The sequence below is a fragment of the Desmodus rotundus genome, chromosome 8 (genome assembly GCF_022682495.2).
Source record: "Desmodus rotundus isolate HL8 chromosome 8, HLdesRot8A.1, whole genome shotgun sequence".
NCBI lineage: Eukaryota > Metazoa > Chordata > Mammalia > Chiroptera > Phyllostomidae > Desmodus > Desmodus rotundus.
The window spans coordinates 13235636-13251637 of NC_071394.1; the positions used below are offsets into that span (position 1 = coordinate 13235636).

The 16002-nt window shown below is 36.8% G+C and overlaps 1 protein-coding gene across 3 annotated transcripts in view; it reads right to left on the reverse strand.

The window, feature by feature from the left end:
• The window catches only part of MTBP (MDM2 binding protein), a 55671-nt gene that overhangs the window by 26311 nt on the left and 13358 nt on the right, over positions 1–16002 (reverse strand). For all 3 annotated transcript variants that reach the window (XM_045181424.2, XM_024572201.3, XM_045181423.2), the window contains exons 10-13: positions 15242–15314; positions 13437–13554; positions 4538–4711; positions 3081–3188 (exon numbers count right to left, since the gene is read on the reverse strand). In XM_045181424.2, the coding sequence (XP_045037359.2) occupies positions 3081–3188; positions 4538–4711; positions 13437–13554; positions 15242–15314 (473 nt within the window). The remainder of the gene's footprint in view (positions 1–3080; positions 3189–4537; positions 4712–13436; positions 13555–15241; positions 15315–16002) is intronic.

The following is a 16002-nucleotide window of genomic DNA, read 5'->3' on the forward strand; positions in this document are numbered from 1 at the left end:
TGGAAGAACTTGAGAAATTTATACCCCATAAAATTTTACTTAAGAAATCATTGGAAGATATGTTCTGACCAAACACGTGAGTAATCCAGGGAAAAGGAGGGTGACAAGTCTAAAGAAAAGCAGACTGTAGAAGAGAAGGGAGAGTGTGCGGGATGTCGGAAAGTCTAAACAGCATCCTGTTGTACTACAACAGAGCGAAACACCAAATACTCCAGAGAGAAATTAGAGAAATAGAGTGGAACTGCTGTGTTTGAACGTACGATGAATTCGATGATAGGTGGGTGGCAGAAATTTTGGAGCCTCTGGAAAGCATAACAATATTTTGCCTGTACAGAAGAACAGGCAAATTAAAAATAAAGTGATCATCAACCAACAGCAAAACAAAGACTGTGAGAGAAAGAAGAGTTGATCACTGATCAGCATCATATATGACATGACTCAGCAGTAACTTGTGTATATTCATAGCACTGTTAGAACTAATCATTGATTTAACTGAAATCCCTGACTTCACTGTGAAGGGTGGGAAGAGAAGGTGAAGCGGATGTGGGAAGGCTAAGTCTTTATCTTAGGCGTTAAGATAATGCCTGCAATTGGTAAATCAGGAAATTGCAGTCCACACCTATTATTTAGAAAACTGGAGGAAATGTCAGAAAAGCCCACTGGAAGAGCTGATGCCTGTGCTCGAAGACTGAAAGGTGGAGAGGGGAGGAGGGCACTGCCATTTTCCCCATGAAGTTTTCCAGTTCCACTTCAATGTCTAAACTAGACTCATGTGTTACTTTTATAAAAACACCTTGTTGTAAAAACACCTCTGGACTGTCAGTGTTTTCCTCTGTAATAAATAAAGCACAAATTCATAGAGTTCAATTCAACGAACATTTAGTGTGTCCTGCCTGCACAGCACCGTGCGTGCCCTTAGGCGCAGAGGATGGAAGCACATCCATCACACCAGGTGAGGTCAGCACATCAATAACACAGGGAGCAGGCTGACTTGTGGTTTTTATGAGAAATGCCTCTGAAATCCCACCTCACCAAGGTGGGTATTGGGAGGGTCATCCCAGTTCTGACCCCAGAAACGTAACACACAGTTTCTGCAGTAGAGAACACTAGTAACGGCCCAGTAAGAGTGGTAATTAATACATGCTGCTTTTATTACATCTTCCTAGTGAGAAAATAAAACGCTGCTGGGAGCTATTCTAAAGCACAAGTTATCCATGATTTCCTTCCACCTGAAAGATGTACAATAAGTCACGTGCTTTGGAAATTAGCCCTACATGTTCATTAACTCTAAAAATGTACTTAAGTCATGAGCCTGATACGCTTATTAAATCTGTCAATTATGTGAGAGTATTGGGCACCCTGCAGAGCAGGGGAAGACGTCCTGTTGCTTCTGATGACTCAGCAATAGAGAGAAAGAAGGTAGATGAAGTTTACAGGGTTACGAGCAGGATAATTTACCGAAGTGAAAAATACTCTCTACACAAACGAGATCGCACACAAGTGGCGGGCAGACTTAGGAGAAATGTAACGGGCTAAAGTAAAAAAAATAAATTAACAAAGGAATACTATTTGTAAAAAAGCTGGCAATAACCAAGAATTATAATTGAGCAACAAAATAATTTTTTTTAAATATTGTTTTAAATCAAGCCATAATTTAGTGGCAGCTCTTAGTTATCGGCAATGTCTTACATGGCAGGCTCTGCGCTAAACATATCAGTCCTTGCCTAGATTCTACAGTAAAGCACTTTTCTTGTGAAAAAAAGAAAAATCAGAGTAGAAGAATATCTAAAGGATCAGCAGATTGAGTACCAATCGGGTTTGCACTGGGTTCTGTAAACACTAAAAAGACGTGGAAAGCTCAAAGTAGTGACCACAAAACTGGAGCAAAATGATAGTACCGCTGTTTTGGTATTTCTTTTGCATCATACTGAACAGTCTTCTATTTAACAATTGTCATCATTCTTAAACCTTTTCTTTAAAAATCAGTGCAATAAGATTTTAATATTTCCAAATACAAAAAGTTAGAAATTACCAAAAAAATGGGTAAATATATATTATAAAATTATAAATTTTACTTATATTTATCCTTAATCACATTCATGTTGGAAAAACATGAATGAAAAATATTTAAATTATAGGAATTTACTGATATATTATTAACAGTGGATAAATCATCCAGATCTGGAGAGAAAAATATAAGTATCAAAAAAGACAACACGGCCCTGCCCAGGTGGCTCAGCTGGTTGGAGCATCGTCCCAGATACCAAATGGCTGCAGGCTCAATCCCGGGTCAGGGCACACCTAGGCTGTGGGTTCGATCCCTGGTCAGGGTGAGTATGGGGGGCAATCGACCAATGTTTTCCTCTCACAATGGCCTGTATCTCCCTCTCCCTCTCTCTCTCTCTCTCTCTCTCTCTCCCTCCCTCCCTCCCTCCCCCCCCTTCTTCTCTCAGACCCATAAACATATCCTTGGGCGAGGATTAGAAAGAAATAAAGACTGATAACCAAGTTAATATTTAATAATGGAGTAAAAAACACCTTAAACACTGACCATTGAAAAGGTGTTAATTTCCTGATTAAGGAAAAATCCATAATGCTGCCATCACCCATTATGTGATATGTACTTAGTTATTATTGGTGCTCATAATTAAAGTCTGAGAATCAGTGCTCAAGTTAACATATTAATTGCTCTGAACTTGCATTCTCTCCTATTTGTAGTCTCCACCCTATTACGACAGTTAAAAATATATAAAGAGACATTTTATAAAGAGATTTACATTAACCAGAGTAAAATTTAGGTATGTTTTCCAGCATATAGTTAAAAATGGTGAAATACAAAATTTTCCTGGAGAAGTATTTCCACGAATGTTAACATGATGTACAAATAAATAGGAACAGTGAAAAAACAGTTGCAGGCATTTCCTATTCTACGTCACCTCTCCAAGAAAAAGAACAGTTCTACAAACGAGTGTCACACCAGAGGGACAGAGTATACAAGAAAAGGCATGGAAATAATGGTGCATGGTATCTGAACAGTCAACATTCTTACGGTAAAATAAAATGTACAAACTGGTACTTACTCAGACACTCTTTCAAAGCCAAAGCTTGAACATTAGCTAACTGCTTCTCTCTCTGTATAAGTTGCTCCCCAGAAAAATGTGGAAGTGACGTGAAGTCAAAAGGAAAGCCTGAGACACAGGGAAAAATCAGGATTAAAGATGTTCCGTGACAACAATTAACATTCAGTTCCCAGCTAATGTGTTATTATATAATTTAAAAAGTAAAAGTCAATTACTTATCTCTCTTGATCTCTCATATTTCAAAATAAATAATTAAGCTGAAAAATATAAACATACTAAATGTGCATTTTAAACTCCAACCTGCTTCTTAAACTGAGGGAATTCAGGTAGCCGAATAGAATTCCCTCCATCACGTCGTCTTCTACGGGATGAGCTACTGACTCTCTTACACAGAACGGGTGCAGGAGAATGAACAGAGGAAAGAGGGTCAAGTATATGGTGATGGAAGGGGCCGGACTTCAGGTGGTGTGCACACGAGGGAGTGAGTACACAGGTGCCGTGTGATGAAGTGCTACACTGAGACTTACACAGTGTGATTAACCAATGTCACCCCAGTAAGAGTAATTAAATTAAAAATGAGTTGGGTGGCTAGTCTTTGAAAATGGCCCCCAGTGAACCACATGCTGCCATTCTCCACTGTGTAGTCCTCCCACAAGGAATCCTGGCTGGTCCTGCGAAACCAGTCGATGTGGAAAAAGTGACAGTGAACGACCTCTAGGCTAGGTCACGGAGGGCCTGGAGGCTTCTCCCAACAACTGCTGTAAGCCAGTGACCACATACGAAATGAGACTACCCTGTGACTGATGTGAGAGAGCCCAAGTGGGCCAAGAGGAAAGGACACATGAAGAGAAAGCCAACTCTCATCTGCTGCAGCCATCCTACCCCAGGTGCCAAATGTGGGTGGAGAAGCCAGCAGTCCAGCACACCACTCACCCAGCACTAAGTCTTCAAATGACTGGGGCCCCAGCTGCGTGGGACTGCAGTCTTACGTGGGGCTTCAACACAGAGACGGCCAGCTGAGCCCAGTCGGCAGGACTACGTAACATAAGAATAGTTATTTTTGAGCTACATTCGGGGTGGTTTTTCATATTACTATTACATAGTAATAGACAGCCAAAACATACAGTGTGAAAAGATGATGTAAAACAGAACAAGATGCTTGAGAGAAAGTAAATGAAAATGAGAAGTTATAGAAAAATAACATGTGATAAAGTGGAATATATACTAAAAATTTCCTATCTGGATTCGAGGGCTGATCTAGAAAATTTTACTGGGTATAATGTAAAAGGGATTAATTCTCTATACTCTAAATTGTTCAAATACATTATAACATGTTTAAAATAAATTTACTGAAAGTGAAATGGAGTTTGGGGGAAAAAAGTTCATTAAAAACCATGTAAGCTAATTACACATACAAACGAATGTAAAAAATGGTTTCCACTAAAGTTAACACTTACTCATTTGGGTTTCTTCTGTCCTCGCCTTCATCTTTCCATGAATTAGACTGAGTGCAAATGCGCCATTGATCTGGTTTGCTGAGTGCACCAGCGAGGCTTTGCATTTTCTACTGTCACTACCTTGTAACAAGAGATAATAGCTAGAATACTCTCCTTTCACTTCAACATCTGGAACTAAACAAAAACAATGATCTTGTTAAGTATGTGAAAATTCAGCAGCAATGTGGCAGAATCATACAGTGACCCACAGAATGTAATGACATCTCTGTGTTGTTTTAAAACAACCTGTTACCCAATACATTTGGGGCTAGCCAGTTGTTCGTTTAACTGAAAAAGCTATTAAAATCAAGAGAGTAAAAGGAAAAAAAGAAAATCATGGAACTGCAACAAAAAAGTTACAAAGCATAAACATTTTTACTTCACTTACTAACTGCTGAGGTAGCTCACTACAGTTCCATGATACTTCATGCCCACACCCATAATGTATCAACCACGATTGCCAGCTTCCATTTCTTTAAAGGGGAGTAAACTGACCCCTACAGACACGCACAACTCGACTGGTAGGAACAGAAGTGCACAGATGTACTTAAGAGTAGCTTTCTGCTCTCTGCAGTGGGCACCCCTAATGTATTTTTACAGAGGGAATGGACAGCATTCATTAATCTGGCATACCAGTTACGTGAAGGTCAGTTACGACAGCTTCTAGTATATTTTAAAAACAAATCAAGTGAGGGTTATCGTGAAGGTCGAAGAAAAACTGTGAAGCCTTTGAGAGTAAAAATAGAAGCAGAGTCCTTTTTGTTGAAGATGGTGAATTGGACATCAGCATTTATTTTCACTCTCTCCTGAAACTCCATGAAATGAGAATAAAGAGAATTTTAAAATAGCATAAATCTACAAGGACTAATATCTGAGAGAAGAGAACAGCAACTAAATTTTGAAAGCAGGAAAGCAGATAAACAATTGGTAACAGGCCTTAGTCTCTCAAATGCTAGAGAAGCTGAGAAAAACAGAGGCGAAAGCTTAGAAGCAAAACAATTTATACTACAACCCAACAAGAGACTCTAGGATAGTGGCCCCAGATGGCATTGGAATCAAAATGAAGGTGAAATAAAAAGTCAAGTTGAAGGTCTGTTTGAGAAGCAGTGTGGCTTCCACATGCCTCCTTATTCTATTCAGGTAAATGACTGTCCTTTCCCCAGCCCAGAGGACTAGAGGTTCGTTCTCTGGAGAAAGTAATACTAGATGTGTCTGGGCTGGGAATATAAACAGAGAGAGCTCAGGGTCGGAGCTGATTATCAGTGGATTAAGTGAATGCTTCTGTACTGAAAACTAAGCCCTTTTCTTCACCTACATAACTTCCAGAATTTTGGAAGCCAGACAGCAGAACTGAGTCTTCTTTTGGAAATGTGGTCAGTCCTAGAGGACAGACTAAAGCATCCTAATATTGGGGATCACCTAATGTAATGTTGCAGCGAGATCACCCTAAAATGAAGATCCCAGTCAACAAGCTCCACCCATGCACCCAAATTATCCAATCAGCTTTCTGGTACTCTCTCTTAAATATGAGCAGACAGCCAACCATTACGGGATGTTAAGGGAAGTCTCTACTATGAAAGCTAGATGCCAAAAAAACAGAAAAAAAAGTGACTTGTAGAGAAACAGAGAATATTAAATTTTTTTTTAAATCACAAAGACAAAAACAAATCAGATCACTAAAATCCTCAGAGATTATACTGCATCTACTAAATAAGAACAGAAAATTACAAGAAAAGGATATTAACTTTGAAAGAGCTCGTGGAAATTAAAATTTAGAAAGCAGAAATATAGATTTCAATTAATGTTAGAAGATAAAGTTCAGCAAATATATCAGAAAGTAGAGTAAAAAGACCAAAAAAAAAAAAAAAAGTAAAATAGGAGAGAAGTGGAGAGAGAGACACAAAGCAGGAGAAATAACATAAAACAGGACTAACACAAGAGAGAACATTAGAAAATGGAGGAAAGGAAATTACCAATAAAAGAATTATAACAACATTGTCCCAACAAAAAGACGAGCTTCCAGGTACGCTGAGTGCCCAATATAAGAATAAAAATAGACCTACCAAGGTGTATCATCATGAAAATTCAGAAGAGTAGGACTAAGAAGTTGATTTTATAAAATGCCAGAGAAAATGCATGTTTCTAATTTAAAAAAAAAAAAAGTGAGAATGGCACTAGAATTCTAAACAGCACCAAAACTGGAAGACAATGGAACAATGACTTCAAAATTCTTATATACACTAAGAAAAAAGTCTACTGTTAGTTTATTACAAGAGTTTACTTCACTCATGAGTACCATATTTTCCGGACTATAAGACGCACTCCCGCCCCCCCATTTGGGAGGGAAAAGGAGGGGTGCATCTTATAGTCCAAATGTAGCATATCTGGCTGTGGGGGGCAGGGGCGGCAGTGGAGCGGGGTTTTTTTTCCTATTTTCCTCCTCTAAAACCTAGGTGCGTCTTATAGTCTGAAAAATACAGTATATTGTGGGATAAAGGCTATCCCCCAACAAAAAGTTTTTGCAACTAGCTTGTAATAGAGATAGTAATCCTATTCATGAACACTGGCGCCAATCTTAGAAAAGGAATTTAGAAAATGGTTTATTACAAAGGAAAAACTTGCTACCAGTTGTATTTGAAACTAATGTTTGCCAAGAGTTACAGTGACCTTAATCCACTTACCAATTTAGCACTTTGCCAACTGAAGTTATATATCTCTTCAATCCACGACATGCTTCTCATATTTATTTAAATCCTATTATCTATATTAAAATTTTAATCATTGAAGCCTTATTTTCCTTAAAAGAAAAATATTTTACAGAACTCCCTAACTATAAAAACTATGCAGTCATTTAAAAAGTGTTCCAGATATAGCAGGTGTTAACCAGATATAGCAGGTGTTAACTGAAGACTTATTAAATAATTTTTATGTAAACACAGAAACAGATTTGTAATTAGCATAATTATTCAATTCTCATAGCTCTTCCTAAAGAAATAAGGGGAAATGATTACAATACAAAATTCCTTTCTATTTTCATCCATTATTTTTATACTATCAACTTATAAGAGATTGACTGGCTTGCATGCCCCCTCTCCACCAAAACCAAACATCCACTTTGGATCTACTATAAGTATGAGTAAAATGGGAGAAGAAGAAATTACAAGTTTCCTTTAATTGTATCAAACTTTAGAAATAACATATAAACTATAATGAAAACAAACAAAATTCTAGTATAATAAATAGTTTTTATCACTAAGCTTCTCAGCATTTCTTAAAACCCTGTATCAACCCCCTTTCTTGTAACAGTTCAACAATAAAAAAACAAAATCATATTAATATAAAAGGGATTTCAAATGATATAATGAAAAATACCTCAAGATAATTCAGGAAACAGGATATTCTGGTTAAGTGAATATATATATGTGTATATATACATATACACACATATACATATATATATATTCCTTAGAAAATGACAAAATCATATTCCCAATTCCTTTGATAATCATGGTATATAGTAAACAATAAAATAAATAGAATCCTCAGAGTAAGCATTTTAGGAGGCTACATACTTTCCAATTATATCATTGTTCAAGCAATTCTAGACCCAGCCTTTGAAATGGCCCTTAGGGTCAGCTGAAGAGAAACAAGATAAAAATAAATCAATCTACTTACTTTACATTCACAAAGCATTTCCAAAAACTGTATTGCCTAGCTTCATCTCCCACCATATTTGTCAGACTCAGCTTTGAACGACTTAGTGCAAAATTTAGCTGTCACTGACTCTCTCCAAGAAAATTCCCTGCTTCTGTTCTAGAAAGAATCTAAAAAGAAGCGGTAGTATTGTTGAGTAGGTGCACGAAGCCTCCTACTGTGAACATTACAAAAAAGGCAGGACTTATACATTCCACCATGACTACTTTAAACAAATAACATTAAGATCCTAAACTGTATACATTTCCTCTTAGTTACAATATAGTAAAATATGAAATTTAAAAGCTACAATGAATAGAGAAGCTATTCAGAATATTGCTTCAACACCTCACTCATTCTCATAAGCAATGATCTCTTTATTGTTCCACAGACACAGAAAGCATTTAAGATTGGACAGAATAACAAAGACGGCTGCAGAGTTTAGAGAGTGTTTACCTTCGTTACCAGCTGTGAGACAAACAAGTTTTCAAGATACCCTAAGCAAGTATTGTCTTCATTCTCCAGCCATGGAATTAATTGAAGGCCTACAGTAGACATTTTTAACCCTTTCTCTGCCTCACAGCATCTGAAAGACTCTTCAGTAACTGTGGCTCGCTAGCCTAAGGCTGCAGAGAACACTCCTAGGGCAGAGGTCCTCAAATCCTGCGTGCTCATTTGAAATACTTAGGTGGCATTACAAACTGTTGAGGCCCTGGCTCCCCCAGATTTAGCTGTTTTCCTGTAGGACCCAGTTTGTCTTTCCCCTTTTTTTTTTAATTTTAATAACTGTCACGGTGATTCTAATGTGAGCTGGTGCTAAAGAATTACTGAAGAAAAGCCTGCATTTAGGTCTAAGGGTCTTCGGGTGATTCTTACCAAAGAGGGGAAAAAAAGGTTTAATGAGCTATAATGTACATGTACATATCTACATACATATATCAGAACCTTAATTTGATTAATTTAAGTGAATTAAATCAATCAAATTGTGCAACCACCTCTATACTCCAGTTTTGAAAAACTTCCATTACCTCTCTGCAGTCTCCTCTCCTACTTACGGGCTCAGGCCACCACTGCTCTGCTTTGTCTTCCTGTCTTTTACAGAAATTTTACCTAAGTGAAACCACGTAGTAGTCTTTCAGGCCCAACTGTATAAACTGAGCATATTTAGGTACGTACACCCAAAACTTCTCATGCCTTTTTATTGCTGAGAGTATTCCACCGTACGGACAAAACAAGCTGTTGATCTGTTCACCAGCTGACGAACGTCTGCAGTCTCTGATTCTTAGCTCTGTGGACATTGTTTTTATGAACAGCTGCCTGCAGGCTTTGTGTAAACCTACGTTCCCATTTCTGCTAGGAATGGAGGTACTGGACTGTGGTGTTAAGTGTAACTTTAACTCCCAAACTGTTTCCTATAGTAGCTGCACCATTTTACACCCCCACCAGCAAAGTGTGAGGTTTGCAGTTTCTCCACACTTTCAACATTCGAAAGGTACTGTTTTCAATAGCAGCCGTTCTAGTGAGTGTATTATAGAACTGGATTGTGGATTTAATTGGCATTTCCCTAAATCTTTCCCCGAGCATCTTTGATGAGCTTTATTAGCTATTCATACATCTTCAGTGAAATGTCTATTCACATTTCTTACCCACTTACTAATTGGGCTGTCTACTTATTGAGTTGTAAGAATTACACACACACACACACACACACACACAGGATGTGGCAAAAGTGGGTTTACAGTTGTGAGTACATGAAACAGAGTTTATTCTTGTATTATTATTAATTAATTATGTACTATTTTCCATATGAACTGTAAACATACTTTTTCCCCACCCTGTATATGTTGTTGTTAGATATATAGGTAGTTTTTCTTAGTAGTCTTTGAAACTTTTCCTCAATAGTGTTTTTTTAAAAATGGACATTTTTAATTTTGGTGAATTTGCAGATTTTTTTTCTTTTTACAGATCATCCTTTTGGTGTATATGTTTTCTTACAGAGGTTTTGTAGTTTTAGAGTTTACATTTAGGTATATAATCCATTTTGAGTTAATTTTTATATAAAAAGATAAAATTACTTAATTTTTTATACGTGGCCATCCTACTCCCCCAGCACCACGTTAAAGAGAGGACCCTTTCCCCACTGGCATCTGGGTCTCTGTTCTGGCCCTGATACAAGTGCACTGCGGGCCCAGTACCACACTGTTTGCACTACTATGGCTTTATGGTGAGTTGTGTCAGTTAGTATGGGTTCTCAAATGTTGTTTTTCTTTTCAAATGGTTTTGGCCATTTGAGGTCCTTTCCAATTCCATACACCATATTTTGCCATGTATAATGTACACTTCTTTCTGCAAATTTTTGTGGGAAAAACAAGGGTGTGCATTATACATGGGTAGTACTAAGACGTGGGTGCACATTACACACGGGAGTGCATCATACATGGCAAAATACGGTAAACTTAGTGTAGTCGATTTCTATGAAAAGTCCTCCTGGGACTTTGTTGGAGATTGAATTGAATCTATAGGTAAACTTGGAGAGAAGCACCCTTCTAATAAAGCTGAGTTTTCCGACTTATGAACGTGGTGTCTCTCTCCATTGCTCACACCTCCTTGAACTCCTCTCAGTGATGTTTTGTCGTTGTCAGTGCACAGGTCTCGCACTTCTTTTGTCGGTGATAGTCCTCCAAATTTTACTCTTTGATTTCTGGCCTAATTTCCTTCCTTGTACTTACTTGGATTTAGTCTTCTAGCTTCTTGTGGTTGATGTTCAGAATATGGATTTTAGGTCTTGCTTCCATCATAAGATAAGCATTTAATTCTCTAAGTACTGCTTTAGCTGCTTCCCACAGACTTACGTTTTGTTCCTACTATCATTCAGTTAAAACTACTTTCTAATTTCCCCTCTGATTTCTCCTTTGACCTAGTACAGGTTATTCAGAAGTGTGCTATTTAATTTCCAAATATTTAAAGTATTTCTCAGCTTTCTATTGTTGGTTTCTAATTTAATTCCACTATAATTGGAGAACATACCATGTATTACTTCCATCCTTTAAATTTTGAGCCTCATTTAATGGCCTAACATACGTAAAATCTCCCCAGAAGTATGTTTCTCATATCCTAGAAGAGAATGATCACGTTGTTGAGTGTGTGTTCAGTGAAAGTTAGTCTGGCAACGCTGGTTGATACTGTTCACCACTAAATTCCCAGCACCTGGAATACTGCCCTCAATACAGTAGGCACACAGTAAGTATTTGCTGACTGAGAGGATACTTTGTACCACTAAAATCTTTCAAAATCTTTATGAGAGTTCTTTACCTTTTCTCAATATAGAAATTATTTACAGATCAGTTATACTGTGCCATTTTAACCTTATTAGTTTCAGCTTACTACTTTTGATACACGTTTTTAAAGGTTTTATTTATTTATTTTTTAGAGAGGGGAAGGGAAGGAGAAAGGGAGAGAAACATCAATGTGTGGTTGCCTCTTGCACGCCCCATCCTGAAGACCTGGCCTGCAACCCAGGCATGTGCCCTAGCCTGGGAATCAAACCAGCAACCCTTTGGTGCAGGTCAGCACTCAATCCACTGAGCCACACCAGCCAGGGCTCTTTTCGATACACTTCTATCACAATGGTTTAAGTATGAGGAATGTACATGCTTCATCAATTCAAAACATTTCATCAGTTCTTTTTAGTCTAGTTACTTTTAAAATGTTTTTATTAGAAGATTCATCTGTCAGCAAAATAATAAGACTTTTCCCTCAAGCATTCCTTTACAATTTTTCATTTCAAAAGAATCCCAATTTTTAAAAAATAACACAACAATAAACTCACAAATGTAAAATTAGATGCATTCAGACTTGGGTGAAAATTCTGATTTCACCCTGTGACATTGAAGTTTCTTGATTTCTCTGTAGCTTAGCTTTTTCATTTGTAATACAAAGTCAGGCGATGATCAACAAATAACAATTTCATAAGACTTCTCTGTGAACATATAGTGAGCCAGGCACTTTTATAATACAACTGGCTCTTCAGTACGAGTTTTAAATATAGAACTCTTTCTTCAGAACTGTAATAGGGTTTAGTTAATTGCATTTATATATACAGTTCTTCTGCATTTTTCCCAGTATCGTAATAGTGTCTCTGTATTTCACCAAAAATCACTTTAAAAATCATTCTTTAGCCACTCTTAAGTATACTTCAGTGGGACATTGTTTTTATATTTTAAGTCAACCATATGAAATTGCTGATACTTAAAAATTTTTGATATACAAATATAGCAATAGCACATAGTTCAAACTAATATCTATGTATGTATGTGGTTTCCCTCACTCCGACAGTGAAAAATAAATTAATTAAAATACCCCTTACATTTAAGCAAAGTATAAAGGAACACACTTCAGCTATGTTACTCTGGGCAAGTTACTAACAAGTTGAGCTTTAATTACCTTATGAAATACTAGGAGTTGGATTTAAATAATCTGACTGTGGAACAGAAATTAGAATTGCATTTTTACAAGGCTATCCTGAGTATAGCGGGTTATTAGAGGGCAGGCAACACAGCGCAGTGGTTAAGAGCACAAGCCTGGGTACAAATCCTTCAGGAAGTTACAGAGCTATTAACGGGCAGAGCCAGGATTTGAACCGAGATTCTCATGAATAGCTCGGTAAAATCTCTAAGCCTTAATTCCCTCACCTGTTAAATGGGTACAAAGTAGGTTTATGGGGCCATTATAAAAATCAAGATAATCAATGTTTCTAAAGTACTTAAAACATTGCCTATCATATAATGAAGCTGTTAAATAAGTTCTACTAATTTCTTCCAAAAATTGTAATCACAACTGTTTTTTAATATACTGTAAAATAAAGCATTTCATTTTTTCAAATTTTACTTCTAAAATGTGTCTATAAAACCCATGTTCGATATAATTAGCTACCTAATTAACCCAATGTTCGGCCTTTAGATCCCTGATGATTCTGAATGAATACGGCTGCATATACTTTATGCTACAATAGATTGTTAATAAAAAAAATCTTAAAATGATGTGGATCCTTTTCAATCAGTAGTAATAAATATTATTTTCTCATAAAGAAATGTTCTCTCCATTTCAGATTTGATAAATATTGCATCTATGTTGTATCATTAAAGCAATTTAAAGATTTCCTACTTACCACTGATTGTTTTAGGCTTTTTGGCTATGTATTCCTTCCATTTTCTTGAACTGAGTTGGTTGGGCGGTGGAGTAGGTATGTTACTGATAGTGCACGGCAGTACAAAAAGTGCACCAACCTGCTTAAAACAGGGCATACGTTTAGTGACCGCGCACTGAGGTTATTCTTAAACGGCAGCACCTGACATTTCACCTGTATAACATGTATCTGGCAATGCTCTCTCCCAATACCACTATAAAAACTAGGAAACAAAAACAACGCCCTACCTCCACCCCAACCCCCCAAAAAGCCAAAGACCAGACAACAAAACTAGAGAAAGTTCTTCAAAGCTACAGGCATCCCTTTTCCACTAGGATATAAATCTCTAAAAACCTTGTTATTCACATATTTGCTTCAAGTTCAAGTCATGGGTGTAATTTCTTCATATCTCTGCAAACTAATGAGAGGCCAGGAATTCCATCATCAAAAGATTTTGTCATACTCGGTCATAATTTCATAACCTTTTGATTGGATGGATTATTGTTCTGGCTTCAAAACTGGAATAATTTGGATGGCAAAATCACAACTTTTGTTCCTAGAGATTAGAGATTTAACGCTAATAGGTATAAAATATAGAGAAATCATGAATCGCATGCCAGAAACATACAGCGGCTTCTCACTGATTTATGAGCAAACTCAACTTATTCATCTTTGTATTCCCAGGGCTGGGCATACAGATGTTTATTAAGTGTTTGTTTCCAAAAAACTACCATAATATATTTAGGTAAATTCTCAGTTTGATTAAACACTGAATACAACAAGCTGCAACTCTGAAAGCAGTATTTTGCTAGTTATTTTATAAAGCAAGCTACAACAGTCAGTACATCCCAATAAATATCTTTTTTTTTAAACTTTGGGGAAATTTAGTCAGGGTATTTGCAACAGATCTCAAATCTAACGCAAAATCACTTTTCATTGTACTGTACAGGTTACACGAGATATGCAATACTCAAATGATGCACTAATGCACTAGTTTTATTGCTTACTTATTACCTTTACTTACATATTCTTAACTAGCAGACACAAAAATAAGTGTATCAGAAACAATAATACGAAATAAAAATTAAATATGCTAATATGCTTATTTTCCTTTATTATTATAGTCACAACCTTTTTTAAGTCAAATGCATTTTACACAGTCAAGGAGACATTACAAATATTTAGCAATGCAAAATAATCATTAAATATGAAAGATCTATGTGTAGTTTTCTCAATACTAAGTTCTACTTCTTCATTCTTGCATAAATAAGACTTCATAGTCCAAGCTGCATCGCAGATCTATATGACCCAAAGGGTAGACAGCTGTAATGTGAGCAAGCCAGATCAGGGCTCCGTGATGCTCGACAACTGCATAATTGTTACAGTTATAGCTACAGCCTAACAATTTAGAGACGCGAAAGGAAGTTCAATGTATAACTGACAGCCTGAAGTAAATGTGTCCCGACCCATCGGCCAAATAAGTGACCACATTTTTGAGGCAGTGTACTTTTGATTAAACGTTTTCTGCAAATATGGAAAACATTTTTAAATCCTGTCATGAAAGTTGTATTCGAAAATCCCTTCCAAAAAACAAAGGATGTAGACATCACTTCATGTCTACAGAGGATTGGGGGTTATTATGAAAAGTCCAAAGTATCTTAATATAAATTAAGACCAAAATCATGTTATATAAACCAAATCATACAAAAACAGACTCACGAACTACAGTCCCTTTTCTCACACATCCTTAAATACTAAGTTAAAAACAAACAAAACACCTTCTCTACCTGGCCGCGCAGAGAAGACATCTGCTCCAGCAGCAGCACGGAACTCTTCCTGGTACTGGATTTCGTCAGTCCTCTGTACTACGGAGTGAAGGAAGTGATGGAAAGGTAACTGTGACACAATGCCGCTCCCCAGTGCAGGTGTGATTCTCCAGTTCACAAGGTGCTTAAGTCCACTTACTAAAAATCTTAACTTCGGGAATTCATAACTATTCCTTTCTTTAAGGATTATTATTTTTTCTGATTATGAAAATATACCAAGAAATAGTGCTCTTATAACTGGAACTACTATAAATTACAGGAACTAGAAATTTGTAAAAACTAGTTTCTGAACTTAATGCTCGTGTTCCATTTTCGGCCAAAAATTTTTTTTACACAAAGTGTCCCATTCTTTGGTGTACTTCTAAAAACTCTTACGTGTTCTTAAGCAACAATTTAAAATATGTTGACTGTTTACAGATATAAATCATCACATTCATGTCTACTTAAGTATTGAAAAAGATGCAAGGGACTGGCACTTACCTATCCTGCCAACGGGGAGAGAAATACCTGAACGTGTAGGAATACATAAATTACTGTTTCTCTCTCTGTATCCCTAACATTTCCCCCTTCTCTGTATCTCATAAGCAGTAAGTAGCAGTCAGGAAGTCTTCTACCTGGCGTAGAAATATGAACACAGTACTCGAGGGAGGAATTTCCTTGTAAGATGTAGTAGTTCTCTTAAAACAATGGCGATGAAAAGATACTGAATATTATTTTTATAA